This window comes from Eucyclogobius newberryi, unplaced genomic scaffold (genome assembly GCF_026437365.1).
Source record: "Eucyclogobius newberryi isolate DKJ021-1_F unplaced genomic scaffold, fEucNew1.0.hap1 SCAF_12, whole genome shotgun sequence".
NCBI lineage: Eukaryota > Metazoa > Chordata > Actinopteri > Gobiiformes > Gobiidae > Eucyclogobius > Eucyclogobius newberryi.
The window spans coordinates 4,825,455-4,847,907 of record NW_027315746.1 but is presented as its reverse complement, the minus strand read 5'-3'; the positions used below and the strand labels follow the sequence as shown (position 1 = coordinate 4,847,907).

Below are 22,453 nucleotides of genomic sequence, written 5' to 3'. Positions count from 1 at the left end.
CTTTGTGCAATATCACAGTTATTTATCATAAGAATATCACAGTTATTTATCATAAGAATATCACAGTTATTTATCATAAGAATATCACAGTTATTTATCATAAGAATATCACAGTTATTTATCATAAGAATATAGATATGGTCATTTATCTTCATGTATATAATGTTATTCTCAGGAGCAATAAAGAGCAAAGAGCAACGTTTGACTTTTATTAAATGAAACGGTGGATGTGAAGATGAACTGGACTGAACTAAACCTCCATCTTCTGCTTCATCTGAGGCCGAGTCGAGGAGGACTTCCCTCACCCCAGACACTTCCTCCCGAGGCGTTCCCAGGCCATAGGCATAGTCCCCCTCCTGCAGGTCCTGGGGCGGCCCCGGGGCCTGAAGAACAGAAGCCTGAACCTCAGCTGTAGGAGCAGCGGCTCTACTCCGAGCTCCTCACCCTTTCGGTCACTGCCCAGAGCTCTTGAGCACTGGAAAGGGCAGAACTTAGCTCGAGGTCAACAAAGAGCTTCGTCTTTGGACTCCAGATGTGCAACTGTAAAAACACCTTCAGGAGATTTAACATTTGAACTGTGACATAGAGTTTAACATGAGATACGTTAAGATAAGATAAGTTAAGACAAATTGAGATGAGATAAATTAAGATAAGTTAAGATGAGATAAGTTAAGGTAAGTTAAGATGAGATAAGTTAAGATGAGATAAGTTCAGATGAGATAAGTTAAGATAAGTTGAAATAAGTTGAGATGAGATAACAAGTTAAGATAAATTGAGATGAGATAAAATAAGTTAAGATTAAATAAATTGAGATGAGATAAGTTAAGATGAGATAAGTTGAGATGAGATAAGTTAAGGTAAGTTAAGATGAGATAAATTGAGATGATATAAGTTGAGATGAGATAAGTTAAGATGAGATAAGTTAAGTTGAGATAAGTTGAGATGAGATAAGGTAAGTTAAGATGAGATAAGTTGAAATGAGATAAGTTAAGATGAGATAAGTTGAGATGAGATAAGTTAAGATGAGATGAGATAAGTTAAGATGAGATAAGTTAAGTTAAGATGAGATAAGTTAAGATAAGTTGAGATGAGATAAGTTAAGTTGAGATAAGTTGAGATGAGTTAAGGTAAGTTAAGATGAGATAAGTTGAGATGAGATAAGTTGAGATGAGATAAGTTAAGTTAAAATGAGATAAGTTGAGATGAGATAAGTTAAGATGAGATAAGTTAAGATGAGATAAGTTAAGATAAGTTGAAATGAGATAAGTTAAGATGAGATAAGTTGAGATAAGATAAGTTCAGATGAGATAATTTAAGATAAAATTAGATAAGTTAAGATAAGATAAGTTTAGATAAGATAAGTTGAGATGAGTTAAGGTAAGATGAGATAAGTTGAGATAAGTTGAGATAAGTTAAGATAAGTTGAGATGAGATAAGTTAAGATAAGTTAAGATAAGATAAGATGAGATAAGTTAAGATAAGTTGAGATAAGTTAAGATAAGATGAGATAAGTTAAGATAAGTTGAGATAAGTTAAGATAAGTTGAGATAAGTTAAGATAAGTTGAGATAAGTTAAGATAAGATGAGATAAGTTAAGATTAGTTGAGATGAGACAAGTTGAGATGAGATAAGTTAAGTTGAGATAAGATGAAATGACCTTTGTGCATCTAAGAGACCTTCAGTTTTAGGTCTGAACTCACGTCACAAAAACCCGAGTCAGAAACGCAGTCTTACATTTTATTTGTGATGAGTCATAAAAACTAAACTAACCGATACAAAACAGTGGGATTCAGAGCGTGAACAGGACACGATTGGCACGAGGAGAAAGAAAACCACAAAATAATAAAGGTTTACATTTGGCTTTGAGGGAAAACAACATCCTTGGTTTAAAATCATGCGTTTAGTCACAGAAAGGTCAGTAGATTCAAAGCACACGAGACAAGAGTGACTTTTTATGTTTTTCTCAAGTGAAAGTTCAAGATTTCGGTTCAAACGTTGACGATTTGCTACTCGTTCTCGACGAATGCTTCGCCCGCAGCGGAAAACCACGCGCTCAGTCACAGAAACGTGTTATAAATCTGTTAAAACATTGAAAACGCCGCGCTGACAACATAAAAGAGCCTTTTTCTAGTGTTTCACTGTAATAAAACCTGTTTATTAAGGTTGTAAAGCGTTATTAATGTTAAATATGTGCATTTCATTCATTTATTCAATAGTTTTAACTCTTTTAACTAACAAAATGGACGTCAAAGTAAAAAATACTTAACTTTTTGAAATACAGTGTGATTTATTTTTAAATATTATAACCTACTCTTGAAAATAAAAATTGCGCGACTAGAAATGTGCATTTTCAAGACGACACGGGAACGCGACGTGTGTTTTTCCGGCGTTTTAACACAATTAGATTGTTATTTTTCACACGTCGTTCGTTGTAAACTTTAATTATATCGATCTAAACGTAAAGCGTGACGTCCCGTTTCGAAACTCGAGCGGAAAACATCGATTTAAACATTTATTATTGTAGAAAAATCTCCGCCTGATGTTTTTGTCAAATTTACTGTATTTTCTGGACTATAAGTGGCCGGGGTGCGACTTATACTTATATTCATACTTATATACTTATACTCCAGTGCGACTTATACATGTTTTTTTCTTCTCTATTATGCATTTTTTGGCTGGTGCGACTTATACTCCGGAAAATACGGTAAAACTAAACGCAGAGAAGAAGTTCTGAGACGGGCGATTTCTTCTTCTCAAAAACAAACAATACAACCATTTTGCCTCGTCCTTTAAAAGATGAATTGAATCTAAATATTGCAGATACTTTCACACTTTGGGCGACGCAGTAACGAGCGACAAAAAGTCACAGTTTCACCAGAAGATCTTGAATTTTCACTGTGACAAACTCTCTCTCCCAGAACCACATTAGAAGAGATGAAAGTTTGTTCGTTTTGTACTAAAATATATTATTGACAAAGGTGAGCATTGTACACGACACCGTTTGACAAATAAATAAAAGTCAAATACAAAATCATAACAGTAATAATAATAATAAATGACTCGTAAATATATATATTTATATATAAAAAAAAAAGTCCTACACATTTATTTCGGTGAAAAGGGAAAACAAAATACTGCCATTGAAAAAAAAAGAAAAAAGAACAAAACACAGATAAAGTGAATAAAATGATAAAAAACACTGTTCGGTAAAAGTAACATTCACTAATGTTTGTCAAGTCCTATTTTTACTTCGTTAAACGCTCGTTTCCTATGTCACGACTGAATGGCTTTTAGTTCGGAGTGAAACAGACCAATCGCAGCTGTTTGTCTGAGAGAGGGGCGGGGTTTGTGAGGCGTTTCCGCGCTCTGATTGGCTCGTGGGTCTGAGGAGTGACGGGAGCGACAGATTGTGACACTGGACAAATACTTCAAGACTTTAGTATAAATGTTGAGCCCATCATTGTATCCACAGACGATTCACACACTTTACCATCAATTCTACTTTTTATGAAGCTCAAACACAATTTTGAGGCTGGAAATGAGTAATTTTGACAAATTTTAACTAACTGACACATCTACCCTGGAAACTCACAATTGTCCCAGTTTGGTTCTTGTTTAGTCTTAGTTTAGTCCCAGCTTGGTTCTAGTTTTAACCCATTTTCTTTAACAAATGATACTCTAAATCTACCATCTGTTCAAATTTAGTTCTGGTTTAGTTCTTGTTTAGTTCTGGCTTAGATCTGCTTTAGTTCTAGTTTAGTTCTGGTTTAGTGCTGGTTTAGTTCTGGTTTGGTTCTGGTTTAGTTCTGGTTTAGTTTTGGTTTAGTTCTAGTTTAGTTCTGGTTTAGTTCTGGTTAAGTTCTAGTTTAGTTCTGGTTTAGTTCTGGTTAAGTTCTAGTTTAGTTCTAGTTTAGTTCTGGTTTAGTTCTGGTTAAGTTCTAGTTTAGTTCTGGTTTAGTTCTAGTTTAGTTCTGGTTTAGTTCTAGTTTAGTTCTGGTTTAGTTCTAATTTGGTTCTGGTTTAGTTTTGGTTTAGTTCTGGTTTAGTTCTAGTTTAGTTCTGGTTTAGTTTTGGTTTAGTTCTGGTTTAGTTCTAGTTTAGTTTTTGGTTTAGTTCTAGTTTAGTTCTGGTTTGGTTCTAGTTTAGTTCTGGTTTAGTTCTGGTTTAGTTCTGGTTTAGTTCTGGTTTAGTTCTAATTTAGTTCTGGTTTAGTTTTGGTTTAGTTCTAGTTTAGTTCTGGTTTAGTTCTGGTTTAGTTCTAGTTTAGTTCTGGTTTAGTTCTGGTTTAGTTCTAATTTAGTTCTGGTTTAGTTTTGGTTTAGTTCTGGTTTAGTTCTGGTTTAGTTCTAATTTAGTTCTGGTTTAGTTTTGGTTTAGTTCTGGTTTAGTTCTGGTTTAGTTCTAGTTTAGTTCTGGTTTAGTTCTGGTTCTCGTGATCACACAAAGGTCTTGAGCCGGGTTTAGTCCTGGTTTTTGTCCCACTTTAGCCCCACATTCTTCCAGGACCCACAGTTGCCAGATTGTGAGTGGTAAACACGAGGTAAACAAGTGGTAAACACGTGATAAACAAGTGGTAAACACGTGATAAACAAGTGGTAAACACGTGTTAGCGTCAGTATCGTCGCTCCTGTCGCTCCTGTCGCTCCCTGAACGTTAAATCTAAAGTTTGAAGAGAAAAGGAAACATCTTGAGTCACAAACATCAGTAAAACAAACGTGCGAGTGACGTAAACAACATAAATAATACTGGCTCCATCACAGGAGGAAACGGCTTTGGAAGGAAATGTGACGTGAGCGCGGCGCTAGCGTTAGCATTAGCGCTAAAGCTGCGTCACTTTTCTGCTGGAGCGCTGCCTCGAAACGCAAAGGATTTTAATGTGTTTTTGAGCCTTAAAAACACCTGTAAATGAATGAATCCGAGATAGATTAGTTTAATGCCATGCTGCGGAACATTCCAGACCAAACAATGACTAATAATCTATTAAAGTCGTTTGTTTTGGCCTTTTTCCTGGTTTAGCTTTGGCGTCTTTAGTAACAGTAAAATCGTCAAAATTTTCAATCACTCACCAACTCAAATTTAAGCAGATCTGAGTTTAAATTCAGGATGTAACAGACATTTATCACATTTATCACAAAACTTTTGACATTTATCACGAGATTTTCCATTTTGAATTAAAAAATGCCTCGACACGTCATTTTCTAAAGAATCACAACTAAAAAAGTGCTTGAACTCTGTTACGCGTGACTGTCGGCTTCTGTTACATCCCGAATTCCAACCGTTAAAACTGTTAAAAGTCGTAAACCGGGTAAAGCGAGTCGAACAGAAACGAGCCGCTTCCTGTAAACGCTCGATTTGAAAAGCGTTTACCGGACGTCGGCGGCGAAACGGTCGTCACATTTGAGTCCAAAGCGGGAAAAAGGAACGCGGCGGTTTGAATGGCACGGTAACAGCACAGGGTCGTTTTGCATAAGGCAGCTGCAGCCAGCAGGGGGCAGACTCAGAGCCGAGACGGAAACACAGACCGCCAAACACCAAGAGCAGAGGAAGACGTGAAGGAGAGTCAATGGGACCAGCCACAGCAGCGTTTAGTTCTGGTTTGGTTCTGGTTTAGTTCTGGATTAGATCTAGTTTAGTTCTGGTTTAGTTCTAGTTTAGTTCTGGTTTAGTTCTAGTTTAGTTCTGGTTTAGTCCTGGTTTGGTTTTAGTTTAGTTCAGGTTAAGTCCTGGTTTAGTTCTGGTTTAGTTCTGGTTTCTGACTTTTTAAACGCATTTTGGACCAAGTAAAAGGTGAAACTCCAGCAGCTGAAGCGTTCTGATGCAGAACACGTTCACATCACGAGCATGTGTCGCGGAACATTTTGGTTTAATAACGCCGACATTTTTGTTCCAAACGGCCTTTTTCGCGCGCGTTTTAGTCCGGTTTGTTTTCGAGTCGCGGTTCAAGAATCGACTGGAGTTAGAGCTTGAAGTCGATGTAACTGGAAGAATAAAACACAAACGATTAAATAAAGCACTAAATCTGGGCTCGTCAATCAATAAATCATCAACTAATTTAGCCATCGTAGAAGGATTATGTGGTTTTACGACTCGGACGAAGCATCAAACCCGTTACAATCATCGTTTTAGCTTCATCTGGGTTAAATTTAGTTGAAAAAAATCAAATTTGAAGCTTTTTTTTTTGCCGGAAAGAACAATTTAATCAAAATAATCGTCGCTGGATTTAACGGTTGTCAAAGTAATTCGTTAGTCGCAGCTTTTGTCACGTGTCGATTTTGTCAGTGAGAAAAGTCAATTAAAAACCAAAGTTAATTAAACATATTTGATTGACGTAAGAGTAAAACACACGCCCACATCTGCTCTCGACCAATCGTGAGGCTTTAAACGTCATTAAACTGCTCAAACTCGTCATTTTTTCTGCGTCGTCACCACCAGATGTCGCCAAACCCCACGTGACTCTTTCTTTCCCATTGACTTTCATTCAGATGCTTTTTGTTGTTGTGATGAATCGTTGCTACGGCGTCGGCTTCGTCCGCTTTTCCCTGATCGTTTTTTTTCCGGACGAAAATTTTGGTAAAAAACGATTTTTTTTCTCTTCCATGAAAGCGATTTTGCGTTTTAAGGCGAAACACGTTCCCCGCTACGACACGACAAACGCCGCGAAAAAGACACGACAAACACCGCGAAAAAGACACATCTGCGTGAGTTAAAACCAAATATTAGTACATCTCACTAGTTTGGGTTAGTTTACTACGTGAACTGGGATTAATTTGTTTAAGTTTCATTAGTTTAGATGAAATTATGACTTAAATTTAACTAAAATATCTAATTGTCAAGTCGTGAATTAATCAATTTAAAAGAAATCGATTAATTTACGACTTGAACTGAGACATTTCGTTTTTTTAGATATGCAAAATTTGAATATTGTAAAAAAAAATACAGTAAAAGTTGAAAAAAACTAAAGTGTAATGTTTAAATACAGAACAAAGTGACATTTCTTCACTTTTATGGTTATAATTTGAATAGAATATTGCGTTTAACTACATTTTTAACATAATATCGTCTGAATATTGTTAAAAACATTCAAAAAAACTATTGAGATATTCATTTTATTGTTAATGACGTCCAGCTCTAGTTTCCAAACAACGAATAAAAAGGACTTTATATTAAAAAGTCACTTATTTGAAGCTTAATTATTCACTTATTTGGAAATAAAGAGATTTATTTTTGCATTTCGAGCTGGAGGCCATTGTTAGTGACAAAAATGAATATTGCAATATCTTTTTAACCAATAATCAAGACGATATTGTAAAAAAAAAACATCTGAAATGTGCTAAATTTTTTTTTGAAAAATGTGATATTCTAATTTTGCATATCTCCTAAACAACATTACCCACTGTTTACATGTCTCCCATCTCTATTTCAAGCTAAAATTGTATCAAATCCATTCAGAAAAGTTAAAAAGAGTTAAATTAATCCCATTTATTTATTTGGATCCTCTTTAGTTTTCACAAAATCGACAAAAAAAAAAAAAAAAAAAAAAAAAAAAAAAAGCACAAACTTTTCTTCAATTTTGCCGAAAACGAACAATTTTTCAACTCATTTCGATGCTAGTTTTTTTCCTTCTTTTTTTGTTTTGTTTTGCAGCGTTAAAAGGCTAGCTAGCACGGACACGTAAACCAACTGAAAAAAAGAACACGCTAACACGGACACGGGTGGCTAGCTAGTGCACGTTTATACACACAATAACAATAATAACACTGATGCATGAGGCGTGTATCCGTCGGTAAAACAGGAATACTGTAGTGCAGAGGTCGTTGTTCGTTCAACTCAAAAATACTGATTTAGGAAAACTTCATTGGCAATAAAAAGGTATAGAAATCTGTAACCACTTCTTTTTACAGGTTAAAATGCGAGAACAAGGGTTAGTAACACTGACAAAATGAACAAAAAAAAGAGACGAGACGGTAAAAGTGGAGGCGCGTTTACACAGAGCGTTACGGTAAAAGTTCCAGAGGGTTTTTAATGAGTTTGTCGTCGGCGGAGGAGCAAATATCGCCGAGAAAAGCGTCTAAATCCTGCAGTTTGGGTCGTTTAAAGAGAGGCCAAAAGGCAGAACGTGGCAGCCACTTGTCCGCCGACTTGCCCAGAGGCACAGAGACGAGGAATGATGCGGTAAATACTGGACTAAAAGCGCTGGAAACGACAAACGATCGGATACGTTAATGTCGCGGTCGTTGAAAAAAAAAAACATTTCACGAAATAGTTTTGACTTTAACGTGTGATTTTTGTGTCATTAAATGTAACGTTTTACACATTTTGTCAAGATGCAAGTATAAAAAATGTAAAAAAGGTGGTGACACTTAAGTTTAGGGGACATTTGAAATCGTTATAAGTTGTAAAATATGGACTAGAGCTGCAACTTATGATCATTTCAGTCGATTTTTATACGTTTTAAATACATTTAGTTCATTTTTATACGTTTTAAATACATTTTCAACCAAACAAAAGCTGAATTAAGGCTTCAAAATAGTGTATTATTAATGAAAATCTGTTAGTTTATTCCATTTGGACAATTTGATTTAATAATGCCACTGAATATATTAAATTTGATATGTTTTTGCATGCGTTCTAGAGTCCGTTTAGTCCAGAGAATATAATTTATAATCGACGGATGATCGGTCGATTAATCGGTACAGCCCGACTTCAGGTTAGTTAGTGGTTATTCAGGTTTTAAGTCGTGTTTATGAAGAACTTACCGATGCAAACGTTAAGATAAAACTTAAGATAATGTCCAATAACATCCATACGGCGCTAAAAAATACTGCGATTACGAGTATTATTGACGGAAAGAAACAGTCGATGGGTAAATGGTCGTTAAATACAGTCGTACAGAGTAAAACTTTAATAGAAAAAGTACTTTATAAACACTAAACAAAGATCTAGTTTGCCTCTACCACGAGTTATCCGTGAATATGATCCGTAAACTAAAGTGTCACCGTAAAAAGTGGATATTGGCCACTAACACGTTCAAAATACTAGTTTGTGGAAGTAAAATAGTTAAAAGTGCTACTATGCGTTCTGTGTCTAATTCACATTAAATTATTCAAGGAAAATACATGTTTTTGGTGAAAATTCAACACAAATTTCCCGCTTTTAAAAGGAAAAACTAACATTTGATGAGTCACGGTGGTTTGGGTCGTGAATATGCATGTTAAAATCTAGCGGGATAATACGGTCTGGTTGGCAACTTTATGGCACTGCGCAATTTCAAAGATGTTTTTAGTCATAGTTTCCTCCTGAATACTGTTTTGTAAGGTTTTTACAGTTAAAAAATAATAACACAACGAGATAAAACTATGAGGAAAACTATGGAAAACAAACACGCGGTTCATGTCCTCATTTCAAAGTGTCATTTTACCGTAAGGCTCGGCACAAACGCTCCCCCGTAATAACAACCTGGTATAATTCAGTAACAAGTCTAAAAACGTCATCGGGTGAGCTTTTAAAATCTTCTATAAACAATTTTTAACACTGATTATTCATATTTTTTCCACAAGTTCAGGCACGCCGGGCTTTTGTACACAGTAGTGGGCCAAGAAGAAGAAGAAGAAGAAGCGACCGGACCGCGTTCTCTCACTGCAGCTTTAGCGTCTTTAGCGGTTTTTGACTTTTTTTCTCTCTTTTCTCATCATTTGGCGTTTTTGTCTTTGCCTCCGGCGTTGTTGTTTCCTTCCGAGTCCTCGTCGGACCCCTCCCCGAGTTCCACCTCCATCTCCTCCCCGCTCTCCTCCTCGTCCTGACCGCCGAACTCGTCCACTTGCACCACTCGGATATCCTCCATGCACATGGCTTCTTCCTCGTACTCGTCGTCCTCCTCCTCGTCCTCCTCCTCGTCGTCCTCGCTGGTGTGCGCCCCGCCGTTGCTCTGCGCCCGCTTGGACGACGGCGAGCGCGCGGCGTAGTAGCGGTGGTCGAGCGTCTCGGCCGGCGGCGACGAGGAGGAGGAGGAGGCGGAGACGGAGGAGGAGGAGCAGAAGGGGTTGGGCTTGCAGTAGGAGTAGCGGTGGTTCATGTGCTGCGAGTACGAGCCCGAGTGAGAGAAGCGCTTGCCGCACTTGTCGCACTCGTAGGGTTTGATGCCCGTGTGGAGGCGGGCGTGCTCGATCAGGTGGTGCTTGTGTTTGAACGCCTTCTTGCACACGACGCACTCGTGAGGACGCTTCCCTGGAGGACACAAGGAAACAACTCATTAGAAAAAAGTGTCATGACGGTTTGAGCCACAAGAGGAACTGAACTGTTTGGTTATTTCACTCAAACATTACGACATTTCAGTTTCAGTCGATTCAACTTTCACGCTAACACGGCTAATGCTAAATGTCTCCCTCACGTCATATTTATTCTGTAATACTACGTTACATCATGTGTGTCGACTTTTCTGTGGTTCTTCTCCCACGTCAGTGAGAGTCGCTCAATCCCAGATGAAACTGAACAGAGAGTAGAGGTAGTAGAGGTTTGTCGTACTGGTAGTATTGGTAGTAGAGGTTTGTAGTACTGGTAGTAGAGGTTTGTCGTACTGGTAGTCGAGGTCTGTAGTACTGGTAGTCGAGGTCTGTAGTACTGGTAGTAGAGGTCTGTAGTACTGGTAGTCGAGGTCTGTAGGACTGGTAGTAGAGGTCTGTAGTACTGGTAGTAGAGGTCTGTAGTACTGGTCGTATTGGTAGTAGAGGTTTGTAGTACTGGTAGTATTGGTAGTAGAGGTTTGTAGTACTGGTAGTCGAGGTCTGTAGTACTGGTAGTAGAGGTCTGTAGTACTGGTCGTATTGGTAGTAGAGGTTTGTAGTACTGGTAGTATTGGTAGTAGAGGTTTGTAGTACTGGTAGTAGAGGTCTGTAGTACTGGTAGTATTGGTTTGTAGTACTGGTAGTAGAGGTCTGTAGTACTGGTAGTAGAGGTCTGTAGTACTGGTAGTACAGGTCTGTAGTAGTGGTAGTACTGGTAGTAGAGGTTTGTAGTAGTGGTAGTAGAGGTTTGTAGTACTGGTAGTACAGGTCTGTAGTACTGGTAGTAGAGGTCTGTAGTAGTGGTAGTACTGGTAGTAGAGGTCTGTAGTGCTGGTAGTAGAGGTAGTAGAGGTTTGTAGTAGTGGTAGTACTGGTAGTAGAGGTCTGTAGTGCTGGTAGTAGAGGTAGTAGAGGTTTGTAGTAGTAGTAGTGGTAGTACTGGTCGTATTGGTAGTAGAGGTTTGTAGTACTGGTAGTAGAGGTCTGTAGTACTGGTAGTAGAGGTCTGTAGTACTGGTAGTAGAGGTCTGTAGTACTGGTAGTATTGGTAGTAGAGGTTTGTAGTACTGGTAGTATTGGTAGTAGAGGTTTGTAGTACTGGTAGTAGAGGTCTGTAGTACTGGTAGTATTGGTTTGTAGTACTGGTAGTAGAGGTCTGTAGTACTGGTAGTATTGGTTTGTAGTACTGGTAGTACAGGTCTGTAGTAGTGGTAGTACTGGTAGTAGAGGTTTGTAGTACTGGTAGTAGAGGTCTGTAGTACTGGTAGTAGAGGTTTGTAGTAGTGGTAGTAGAGGTTTGTAGTAGTGGTAGTAGAGGTTTGTAGTACTGGTAGTAGAAGTTTGTAGTACTGGTAGTAGAGGTCTGTAGTACTGGTAGTAGAGATCTATAGTACTGGTAGTATTGGTAGTAGAGGTTTGTAGTACTGGTAGTATTGGTAGTAGAGGTAGTAGTGGTTTGTAGTAGTAGTACTGGTGGTACTGGCAGTAGAGGTGGTATTGGAAGTAGTAGTAGTATTTGTAGTACCTGTGTGCTCGTATTTGTGGCGCAGCAGGGAGCTGGCCTTCTGGAACACTTTGCAGCACAAGTCACAGGGAAACACTCCGTGATCCAGCTTCAGCTTCTTACTGTCCAGGTCGTTCCCTTGTCCTCCTGCAGGGGGCGCACTCTTCTGAACGCTCACCGCCTTGTCCTTCTTCTCCACCTGACGCAGAGCAAGACACACAGCTGAGTGCACGTACTTAAAAGTGCACGTACTTTAAAGTGCACATACTTTAAAGTGCACATACTTTAAAGTGCACATACTTTAAAGTGCACATATAACAATACCGTCTTTTTAAACTAAGGATTATTTTAGTCGACTTGTCATGTGGTGTAAATATGATGTCTAAACGCTTCTAGGTATTTATGAATAAAGTGTAATACTGAGAAAGATTTAAAAATGCCGCTGTCTTAATGTAATAAAAGGTCTTTTCGCACGCGTCTCTGTTTTGTCCAGATAACGACCAAGTTTATTTTTCATAGCAAATTACGATCAGTCGATTAATCACGGCGCTGCTTTCAGTCATTGCCATTTAACACAAACAAATATTCACATTTCTTCCTCCAAATCTCGTGCTCTTATTGGCAGCAGATCTCAACATTAAAAACACGATTAGAAAACGACCGCCACATTTTCGGTCAAGCGTGCGACCTCCACCGACCTTGATGGCCTTGTGCCCGTTGAGCAGCACCGTCTTTCCCGCGGCGTCGCTCCCGGCGGTCGACCCGTACGTGTAGGTGAGCTGCGGGATCAGGATGGTGCGCTGCTTGGTCGCCGGGTTGATGGCGCTGAGGCACCCGACCGTCCCCTGCCCCGCGATGGCCACCAGCGTCGGGATCTGCGTCGCCGTCACGAAGTTGGAGTTCCCGCTTTGCGGCGTGGTCACGTACAGCGCCCGCGGCTCCAGCTGGTCTTTGCTGATGCACGCCAGATTCAAGGGCGTCGTCTCCAGTTTGGCGGTTCCTGGCGGCATTCCTTCGGCCGTTTCCGTCGGTTCTGGAGTGGCGGGTTTGGGCAGAGACAAGTCCAGTGGTTGAGTTTCAGAATCGGCCGCGCTTGGATCTTCCGGTTCGGTTTTGATGGTGATTTGTAAATCCTTTTTGGCGCTGGAAGGAGCTAGAGAAGTGCTTTGCGGTTTTGAGGCTTCTTGCGTTACGTCCTTTGCCTGTTCGTCCGTCGTAACGTCTTCCTTCGTTTTGTCCTCCATCACTTTATCATCGTCCTTTACGACTTGTACCGCCGTTACATCGTCGTGGCGCTCTTTAGCACTTTCTTTCGCTGCATTACCGTCCTCGTTTGTACTGTCTTCCATCGGTTCCGCCATGTTATTTGGTTCATGAATCACGATGACATCTTTGTTTGGCGTTTCGTTCGTCGTCAAATCCTCTTTCGACTTTAAGCATTCCTTTCTCGCCTGCTCGTCGTCTTGTTCTTCCTGCATTTCTAAATCAATCGTCTTTCCTTTAATTGAAAGATCCTGCGCTTGCTCAGGACTATTCTTTCTCTTCACCGCCTTCTTTCGGCTCCTGTTCATCTTCCCGAACCACTTCCGCACGACCTCCGCGGGGATGCTGATCTTCCGCGCGATCCTCTCCAGCTCAGCGTTGCCCGGGCGAGCGTTGGAAGCCAGCGCCTTTCTCAGCACGGACAGGACGTCGTCGGCCGGGCTCGGGTCGTCCAGCATCACGCCGGCCTCGCTCAGCAGATCCGCGAACGACGGGTCGAGCGCGGCGCTGTCCACGGCCTCGCAGTTGGCCGCTTTACGATGCTGGAGTAAGTGAATCGCCTCCAAATGCTCCGGGCATTCTTCGCACAGTAAACAACCCGTCGATTTTGTCATCTCCGCAAACGATTCCGTTTTGCTGATCACGATCCCCAAGTCGTCGTCCGAGAGGGGCTCTTCTTTCACTCGTTTCGAAAGGCTCAGATCGGTCGGGAATTCCTGACCGCCCGACGCGCACGACTGCTCCGTTTTGCTCGGAATCGGCGCCGCCGCGACTATGGGGACCGCGGAGGCCGTGGGCGGACCGTTCTTCACCGCCGTCGACGCCGGCTGCGTGTTCGCCGTGGTCGCAGCGGTCGGGCTAATGCTGTAGTTTATGATGATCTTGGTGGTTCCGTCGTGGTCCACAAACGCCGGCAGGCTGATGATCTGCTGCTGCGGCTGCTGGACGACGAACCCCTGCTTCCCCTGCGCGCCGCTGTTCGCCAACACCTTCCCGAGCACGTTCTGCAGGTCGTTGATGTTGATGCCGATCGGCGACATCAGCCCCATCGTCGGCACCACCATCGCCACGCCCGGGGGCAGACCGGAAACGCCCGTCCGGTTGACCCCGTTGACCAGCACCGGCTTGATGTCCTCCTCGACCGGCTCGGTTTTGATCTGCGTGAGCGGGATGTGCTCCTGCAGGGGTTTGCTGTCCATGTTTCGGGCCGGCGCGATGGCCACGGGGGCGGCGGACGGGACGATCTGGTGCGGCTTCAGCGGCGGGTGGTGCAGGCCATTGGGGAAGAAGGCCGGCGCGCACTTTTTACTGCTGATGTGGGAACTGTACGAGCCCGAGTGCGAGAAGCGCTTGTGGCAGTTGGAGCATTCGTAGGGTTTCTCGCCTGGAAAACACGAGAGAAACAAAGAGTTCAGTCAACTTTTAAAAGGCTTAGTCTTACTTTTAGATGGTTTAGTCTTATTTTTAGACGGTTTAGTCTTACTTTTAGGCGTACAAGTCTTCAAAGTTAACAAGGCTGATTAAAAACTAAACAAAAACATACTTTATGCCAACAGATGTAGATGGAGGTTTATGCAACAAATGTATGATCCCGCAATTGTTGTCGAGTATGGATGAGTGTCTCATCCATACCCTATTTTCCAGACTATAAGTCACACATTTTTTTCATAGTTTTGTCCGGGGTGCGACTTATACTCCAGAGCGACTTATATGTGATGTTATTCATTATTTCCACACTGACGACCACAAGAGGGCGCTCTAGGCTCTAAGCGACGCAGAAGAAGAATCTGCACTTCCTCTTCCTCTGGAGTTTGTGGAGTTGTTTAGAAGTGACACAGAGGAAGAAGAATTCAGTGGATTTAGTGATTTGGGGTAAAACTGATGCTTTGCTAAACTTGTTAGCATGTTCTTTATGCTATAGTTATCTGAATAACTGTTCATATGTTACGTTAACATACCAGACACTTACCACAGTTCTGTCTGTGCCTCATGTAGCTGAAGGTGTTAGCGTTAGCATACGTCATGTAGCTGAAGGTGTTAGCGTTAGCATACGTCATGTAGCTGAAGGTGTTAACGTTAGCATACATCATGTAGCTGAAGGTGTTAGCGTTAGCATACGTCATGTAGCTGAAGGTGTTAGCGTTAGCATACGTCATGTAGCTGAAGGTGTTAGCGTTAGCATACGTCATGTAGCTGAAGGTGTTAGCGTCAAGATGAAATGTCTGTTCTTGGTCTTGGATATTATCAAATTAATTTCCCCCAAAAATGCCACTTATACTCAGGTGCGACTTATAGTCCAGAAAATGCGGTACTTTAAACTATAGCAAAACGAGCTGATTATGAATAAAATTAACAGAAAAATCTGGCGTAATCTTCCAAAAACGGTTATAAAGTAGTATTTCTGCTCTTTCGTGGTTAATTGTAATGTTTTGTGTCATTTAGAGACACATTTTAGAACATTCCTGATTTAAACGTGAAGATATCGCATGAACGTTCTGTCGATATCGCCCACCTCTGCTATGACAATCTGTTCCATGGTTAAATGATTGATTAAAAACACAAATCCTGGTCCAATTGTTGCACCAACGACATGAGGGTTATTTAGATTAATAAATGCACAGCTCGGCCAGGTTTCCACGGAGACCAGACTTCAGCTCCTTCAGGTTAATGTTTAAATCCAGACACCAGAGAGTTAAAGTCATGCCACGTTCACTTTTACACTCACAGCAGTGAGACCGGGACTAAACACGGAACCAAACCAGGTCAAATCCAAGGTCAAAACCAAGGTCAAACCGGCCTTCACATACGGACCAGGGACCTCGAGATGGTCTGATCCAACATGGGTATTTCTGCGCTTTAGAGTGCTCCGTAAATGATGTTCTTCTTAGTGCACACAAACGTCTTCTATAAAGTACACGTACTTTTAGAATGCAGTACTTTCATTCCTTTGTACTTTTAAACAACAAAAACACTGAAATGTTCTGTGGAGTCACTTGTTTCAGAGTTAATACAGCGAATATTAATGGCCACGGTGGGTTATTCGTGGCGTTTTTGGAACCTATACCCGAGCGTTGCCATGGAGATGACGTGGCGTTGCCATGGAGATGACGTGGCGTTGCCATGGAGATGGTGTGGCTTGGTGACTCACCGCTGTGGATGCGCAGGTGCTCCTTCAGGTGGTGCTTGTACTTAAAGGCTTTGGAGCATTCGTTGCATTTGAACTTGCGCGTCCCTCCAGAGCCCGAGCTGTGCCTCTGAGTCTGAGGAAAAAACAGACGAGAGGTCAGCTACAGCAGACGAGAGGTCAGCTACAGCAGACGAGAGGTCAGCTACAGCAGACGAGAGAGGTCAGCTACAGCAGACGAGAGGTCAGCTACAGCAGACGAAAGGTCAGCTACAGCAGACGAAAGGTCAGCTACAGCAGACGAGAGGTCAGCTACGACAGACGAGAGGTCAGCTACAGCAGACGAGAGAGGGTCAGCTACAGCAGATGAGAGAGGGTCAGCTACAGCAGACGAGAGGTCAGCTACAGCAGACAAGAGGTCAGCTACAGCAGACGAGAGGTTAGCTACAGCAGACGAGAGGTCAGCTACAGCAGACGAGAGAGGTCAGCTACAGCAGACGAGAGAGGTCAGCTACAGCAGACGAGAGAGGGTCAGCTACAGCAGACGAGAGGTCAGCTACGACAGACGAGAGGTCAGCTACAGCAGACGAGAGAGGGTCAGCTACAGCAGATGAGAGAGCGTCAGCTACAGCAGACGAGAGGTCAGCTACAGCAGACAAGAGGTCAGCTACAGCAGACGAGAGGTCAGCTACAGCAGACGAGAGGTCAGCTACGACAGACGAGAGGTCAGCTACAACAGACGAGAGGTCAGTTACAGCAGATGAGAGGTCAGCTACGGCAGACGAGAGGTCAGCTACAGCAGACGAGAGAGGGTCAGCTACAGCAGACGAGAGGTCAGCTACAGCAGACGAGAGGTCAGCTACAGCAGACGAGAGAGGGTCAGCTACAGCAGACGAGAGAGGGTCAGCTACAGCAGACGAGGGGTCAGCTACAGCAGACGAGAGGTCAGCTACAGCAGACGAGAGGTCAGCTACAGCAGACGAGAGGTCAGCTACAGCAGACGAGAGGTCAGCTACGACAGACGAGAGAGGGTCAGCTACAGCAGACGAGAGAGGGTCAGCTACAGCAGACGAGAGGTCAGCTACGACAGACGAGAGGTCAGCTACAGCAGACGAGAGAGGGTCAGCTACAGCAGACGAGAGAGGGTCAGCTACAGCAGACGAGAGAGGGTCAGCTACAACAGACGAGAGGTCAGCTACAGCAGACGAGAGGTCAGCTACAGCAGACGAGAGGTCAGCTACAGCAGACGAGAGAGGGTCAGCTACAGCAGACGAGAGATGGTCAGCTACAGCAGACGAGAGAGGGTCAGCTACAGCAGACGAGAGAGGGTCAGCTACAGCAGACGAGGGGTCAGCTACAGCAGACGAGAGAGGGTCAGCTACAGCAGACGAGAGAGGGTCAGCTACAGCAGACGAGAGAGGTCAGCTACAGCAGACGAGAGGTCAGCTACAGCAGACGAGAGGTCAGCTACAGCAGACGAGAGGTCAGCTACAGCAGACGAGAGGTCAGCTACGACAGACGAGAGGTCAGCTACAGCAGACGAGAGAGGGTCAGCTACAACAGACGAGAGGTCAGCTACAGCAGACGAGAGGTCAGCTACAACAGACGAGAGGTCAGTTACAGCAGATGAGAGGTCAGCTACAGCAGACGAGAGGTCAGCTACGACAGACGAGAGGTCAGCTACAGCAGACGAGAGGTCAGCTTCAGCAGACGAGAGGTCAGCTACAGCAGATGAGAGGTCAGCTACAGCAGACGAGAGAGGGTCAGCTACAGCAGACGAGAGAGGGTCAGCTACAGCAGACGAGAGAGGGTCAGCTACAGCAGACGAGAGGTCAGCTACAGCAGATGAGAGGGTCAGCTACAGCAGATGAGTGGTCAGCTACAGCAGACGAGAGGTCAGCTACGACAGACGAGAGGTCAGCTACGACAGACGAGAGGTCAGCTACGACAGACGAGAGGTCAGCTACGACAGACGAGAGGTCAGCTACAGCAGACGAGAGGTCAGCTACAGCAGACGAGAGAGGGTCAGCTACAGCAGACGAGAGGTCAGCTACGACAGACGAGAGGTCAGCTACAGCAGACGAGAGGTCAGCTACAGCAGACGAGAGAGGGTCAGCTACAGCAGACGAGAGGTCAGCGAGAGGTCAGCTACGACAGACGAGAGAGGGTCAGCTCCAGCAGACGAGAGGTCAGCTACGACAGACGAGAGGTCAGCTACGACAGACGAGAGGTCAGCTACGACAGACGAGAGGTCAGCTACGACAGACGAGAGGTAGCTGACCTCTCGTCTGTCGTAGCTGACCTCTCGTCTGTCGTAGCTGACCTCTCGTCTGTCGTAGCTGACCTCTCGTCTGTCGTAGCTGACCTCTCGTCTGTCGTAGCTGACCTCTCGTCTGCTGTAGCTGACCACTCATCTGCTGTAGCTGACCCTCTCATCTGCTGTAGCTGACCTCTCGAGAGGTCAGCTACAGCAGACGAGAGGTCAGCTACAGCAGACGAGAGGTCAGCGAGAGGTCAGCTACGGCAGACGAGAGGTCAGCTACGGCAGACGAGAGGTCAGCTACGGCAGACGAGAGGTCAGCTAAAGCAGATGAGAGGTCAAAACTCAAGAATTAAACTTAAATCACAGAACGTCAGTAACAGAAAAGTGATTAGTGTCAGTGTGGGGAAGAGAGAGGATGGACAGACAGCAATCACACTGCTGCTGACTGCAATTAATCAAATAATCCTCAGTAGTCAACCATGAAAAACAATCGTAGTTCTATTTCAAATTATACAGACTCTAAAACAAATACAGTGCCATTATGAAATTAAAAATGTCAGAAAACAACAAATGTTTACTTTTGCACGCACCGACGCACTCGCTTTTTTGTCTGTTTTTCATTTCAATACATTCTTGTTGTTTCACTAAAAATACGTAAGTGAAAAGTATGAAGTCTCTCATTGCATCTGACCCAAACTGCTCTCAACAAACTACTACAAAAGTACCAATAAACACAGTATATAGAGGTTAGAGATGTATAAATTGGATTAAAACACATGATTCACTCCAGAACTTTTTTGTTGTCGTCCCATAAATATCTGTTTTTATCTAAATAAATGACCAGTAAATGGACTAAACAACTCTCACACTGGTTTAAAGGGCCAATGACAGGTTTTAATATTGTCTACTTTTTAGTTTATCTGGTGTATTTATACCTATTGTAAATATACATGACAGTTTTACACATATCAAGAAACTGTTTGTGAAGACAAGGTTGAAAATGCTGTAGAAAATAACAGGAAGTGACATCACAAATCCAAAATGTGTACATAATGTACACAAAAGAAATAGCTTTTTGACTATTTAAACATTAATTCAACTAAATAAAAAGGTGTTCTTTGTCAACAACAACAACAAAAAATGGTAACATTAGATAAGCCATTTCCTGGGTAATTTCCTGTTGTGATGTCATCAATTACAAACAGGAAGTAACATAATAAACCTAAAAAACTGGGGTTTTCTGGGATAAAGTTTGTGTAATTTTCAGCTAAATTAAAAGTGTCTTTATGTGGACTGTGTTTGAGGTCAGTGAGTGGCCCGGGCCGGTCGGGGCCCTTTAACTGTCCCATTGACATGTGAATGGGCCGTTTGCATGTTGATCACTGCGCACTCGTTAATCAGCCGCTCCTGTCGTTTGCAAACAGAGCGTGTGTAATGCCTCGCTCGTCCAGCAGGTTTGTCATGCAAAATACTGGTCTGAGCCCTTTAAAACGGCGCAGAAGTAAAATACTGTCATTGTCATTGGTAGTTTTATGAAGTCTCATTTATAAATGTGGAATTTTCAATCAAAATGTGTAAAAAACAAAACTTCTGCCGAAATTCTGGAACGTTCAAGGGGCAAATCGGGAGTTTTTGGACCGTTTGCGTGTCAGATTTCCCTTTTCTCCATTTTTTTTACGTGAAACCTTCAACATTTTACACATGCTTTATAAACGAGACCCTTGTACTTTACTTCAGAACATTCCCCAGAGCAGGAAATGTACTTTTACTGCTCTGCCTTTTGAATTTATCGTCACTTTCAGCCAGTTTGTGGTGAAATTCTGAAGAAGATTTTGAATTCAAGCTCGAGTTTTGAGCAAAAAAAAACTGGACACATTAAAATTCACTAGAAAAATGAAGAAAGTTGAATTTGAATTGACAGAATATTGACAATTCTTCATCAAAACCGCTACATTTATCGGGTTAAACAGTTCTCAAACTCGAAATGTGCAAAATGTTCAAACTTTTACGACAAAATAAGAGCTCGGAAAGAAAAGCTGAATGATTCTGGCTAAATATCAGCAATATTTCGGACAAACTTTGCGATTAAATTAGCGATTCATGTGTTAAAACGTAGAATTCTGTTCAAATTTCACATTTTAAAACCCAGCGATTGAGAGAAGACAAACACAAACTGCAAAACAAACACAAATCCTGTGCTTGTAAAAGGTTTTAAGGGATTATCAGCTCGATTGCAGTTCAGGTGAAACTACAACAGACGTACTTCATAGTTTTACCTTTTGTTCATTGTAAAATTGCAACGTTGATGTCTAAAAATCTTAATAATGACAGAAAAAGATCCATTCGCTTCAGAACTAAGACGTGACAGTTCAAGCTGCGAAACATGTTTTTCTTTTTAACCCAAAGTGCGTCACGTGCCGTCTTCATTTTGAGCACAGGGAAGTGGGCTGATGTAGGGGGTAGGTGAAAACAGGACTTTCCTCGAATGCAGGACAAAAACAACAACAACACGAACATACAAGAATCGATCAAAACGCAAGATTAAAGCAGATTTAACGCTCAGGAAAGTCGATTTGCGCCATGAAAACAACAGATTAAAGTCGGTTAAAGTGGTGGAACAGCAGTTTTTCTGCAGACGCCGTTATAATACCTGGATCCATTTCTGTCAGACGTTTAAATCCACTCGGCCGCCGCCTTACCTCAAACCACAGCCCGCTCTGTGCTCGGGTCAGGGCCTGAACGTGGTGTTTCCGCTGGACAAAAGCTGGACAAACGCGTGTGTCGAGTCCACAGAGCAAACACGGCTCAGACCTCGTGCAGGGAAAGACCAGACTGAGGCCACACGAGCAGCAGCAGCAGCAGCAGCAGCAGCAGAAGAGAGGGAGAGAGGCAGAGAGGGAGAGGAACTGGTCTGAGGCGGTTTGAGAGAGGGGGAGGGGCAGGGGGAGGCGACAGGTGAGTGCAGGGTAATCACACCTGTCCTGCCTCTGCACAGCATGAACCCCTTAAAGGAACAGGACGCCTTTAAGTCCTCACACCTCTATGCACACGTCCGTGTTTGTGCTCAAGTAACTGAGTCAATACTGCTCAAGTAACGACGTCAACGCTGCTCAAGTAACGGCGTCAATACTGCTCAAGTAACTGAGTCAATACTGCTCAAGTAACTGAGTCAATACTGCTCAAGTAACGGCGTCAACGCTGCTCAAGTAACGGAGTCAATGCTGCTCAAGTAACTGAGTCAATACTGCTCAAGTAACTGAGTCAATGCTGCTCAAGTAACTGAGTCAATACTGCTTCTGAGCTACTGCTGCCTCTGAGCTACTGCTTCCACTGAGCTACTGCTTCCACTGAGCTACTGCCACTTAGTAATTTGTAATTATTTGGACGATACAAACTGTAAAAAGTTGAACTGTGGCGACTGAAGCTTCAAGACAGAATATTTAGGAATAAAATCAAATATTTAAATATTGATGACATTTTTTTATTACTTTTTGACATCTTGGTTTAATAATTCCACTGTCTTTGTCATAAAAGGATTTTTATTAGTTTTATGATGATTAATTATGGTTTTATCTGTTCTGTAAAAAACAATAAATAAACTTGCTTTTTATTTTTTGATTGCTTTATTATGTTACTTTTTGCTGAAGTATCATTTGGTGCATCAGCCATTTTTAACATCAAATATATATATTTTTTAAAAACAAGAAGGGAAAAAAACTGATCTTTGGTCTTTTAATATTTTACTCTTTTAGTCTTTCTTGACTCTTTTAGTCTTTTATTCGTTTGTCTTTGGTCTTTAGTTTGAGTCTTTAGTTTTCTCCCCTGAGTCTGTGAAAAGCGGTGCAGATCTCGTTTGTCCGTCGCAGGTAAGTGGGGGTAAGTGGGCGGAGCCAGGTGAGCAGTGGAAAAGTACTGTGTGTGCTCAGGTGAGAGGGGCGAGTGCAGGCCTGCGCTCTGATAGGCCCAGAGCAGGACAGGTGGGCAGAGGAGGCGTGTGATAGGTCAGGAGCTGCAGGTGA

At 42.6% G+C, this 22,453-nt stretch overlaps 1 protein-coding gene across 2 annotated transcripts in view; it reads right to left on the bottom strand.

Annotated features, from left to right (window-relative positions):
* Nucleotides 1-7,709: 7,709 nt before the first annotated feature.
* LOC140355959 (zinc finger E-box-binding homeobox 1-like) overlaps nt 7,710-22,453 on the bottom strand; it is a 53,677-nt gene continuing 38,933 nt past the window's right edge. For both annotated transcript variants that reach the window (XM_072440626.1, XM_072440627.1), the window contains exons 5-8: nt 16,196-16,307; nt 12,483-14,431; nt 11,806-11,983; nt 7,710-10,224 (exon numbers count right to left, since the gene is read on the bottom strand). In XM_072440626.1, coding sequence (XP_072296727.1) covers nt 9,689-10,224; nt 11,806-11,983; nt 12,483-14,431; nt 16,196-16,307 — 2,775 coding nt within the window. In that variant the 3' untranslated portion in view covers nt 7,710-9,688. The remainder of the gene's footprint in view (nt 10,225-11,805; nt 11,984-12,482; nt 14,432-16,195; nt 16,308-22,453) is intronic.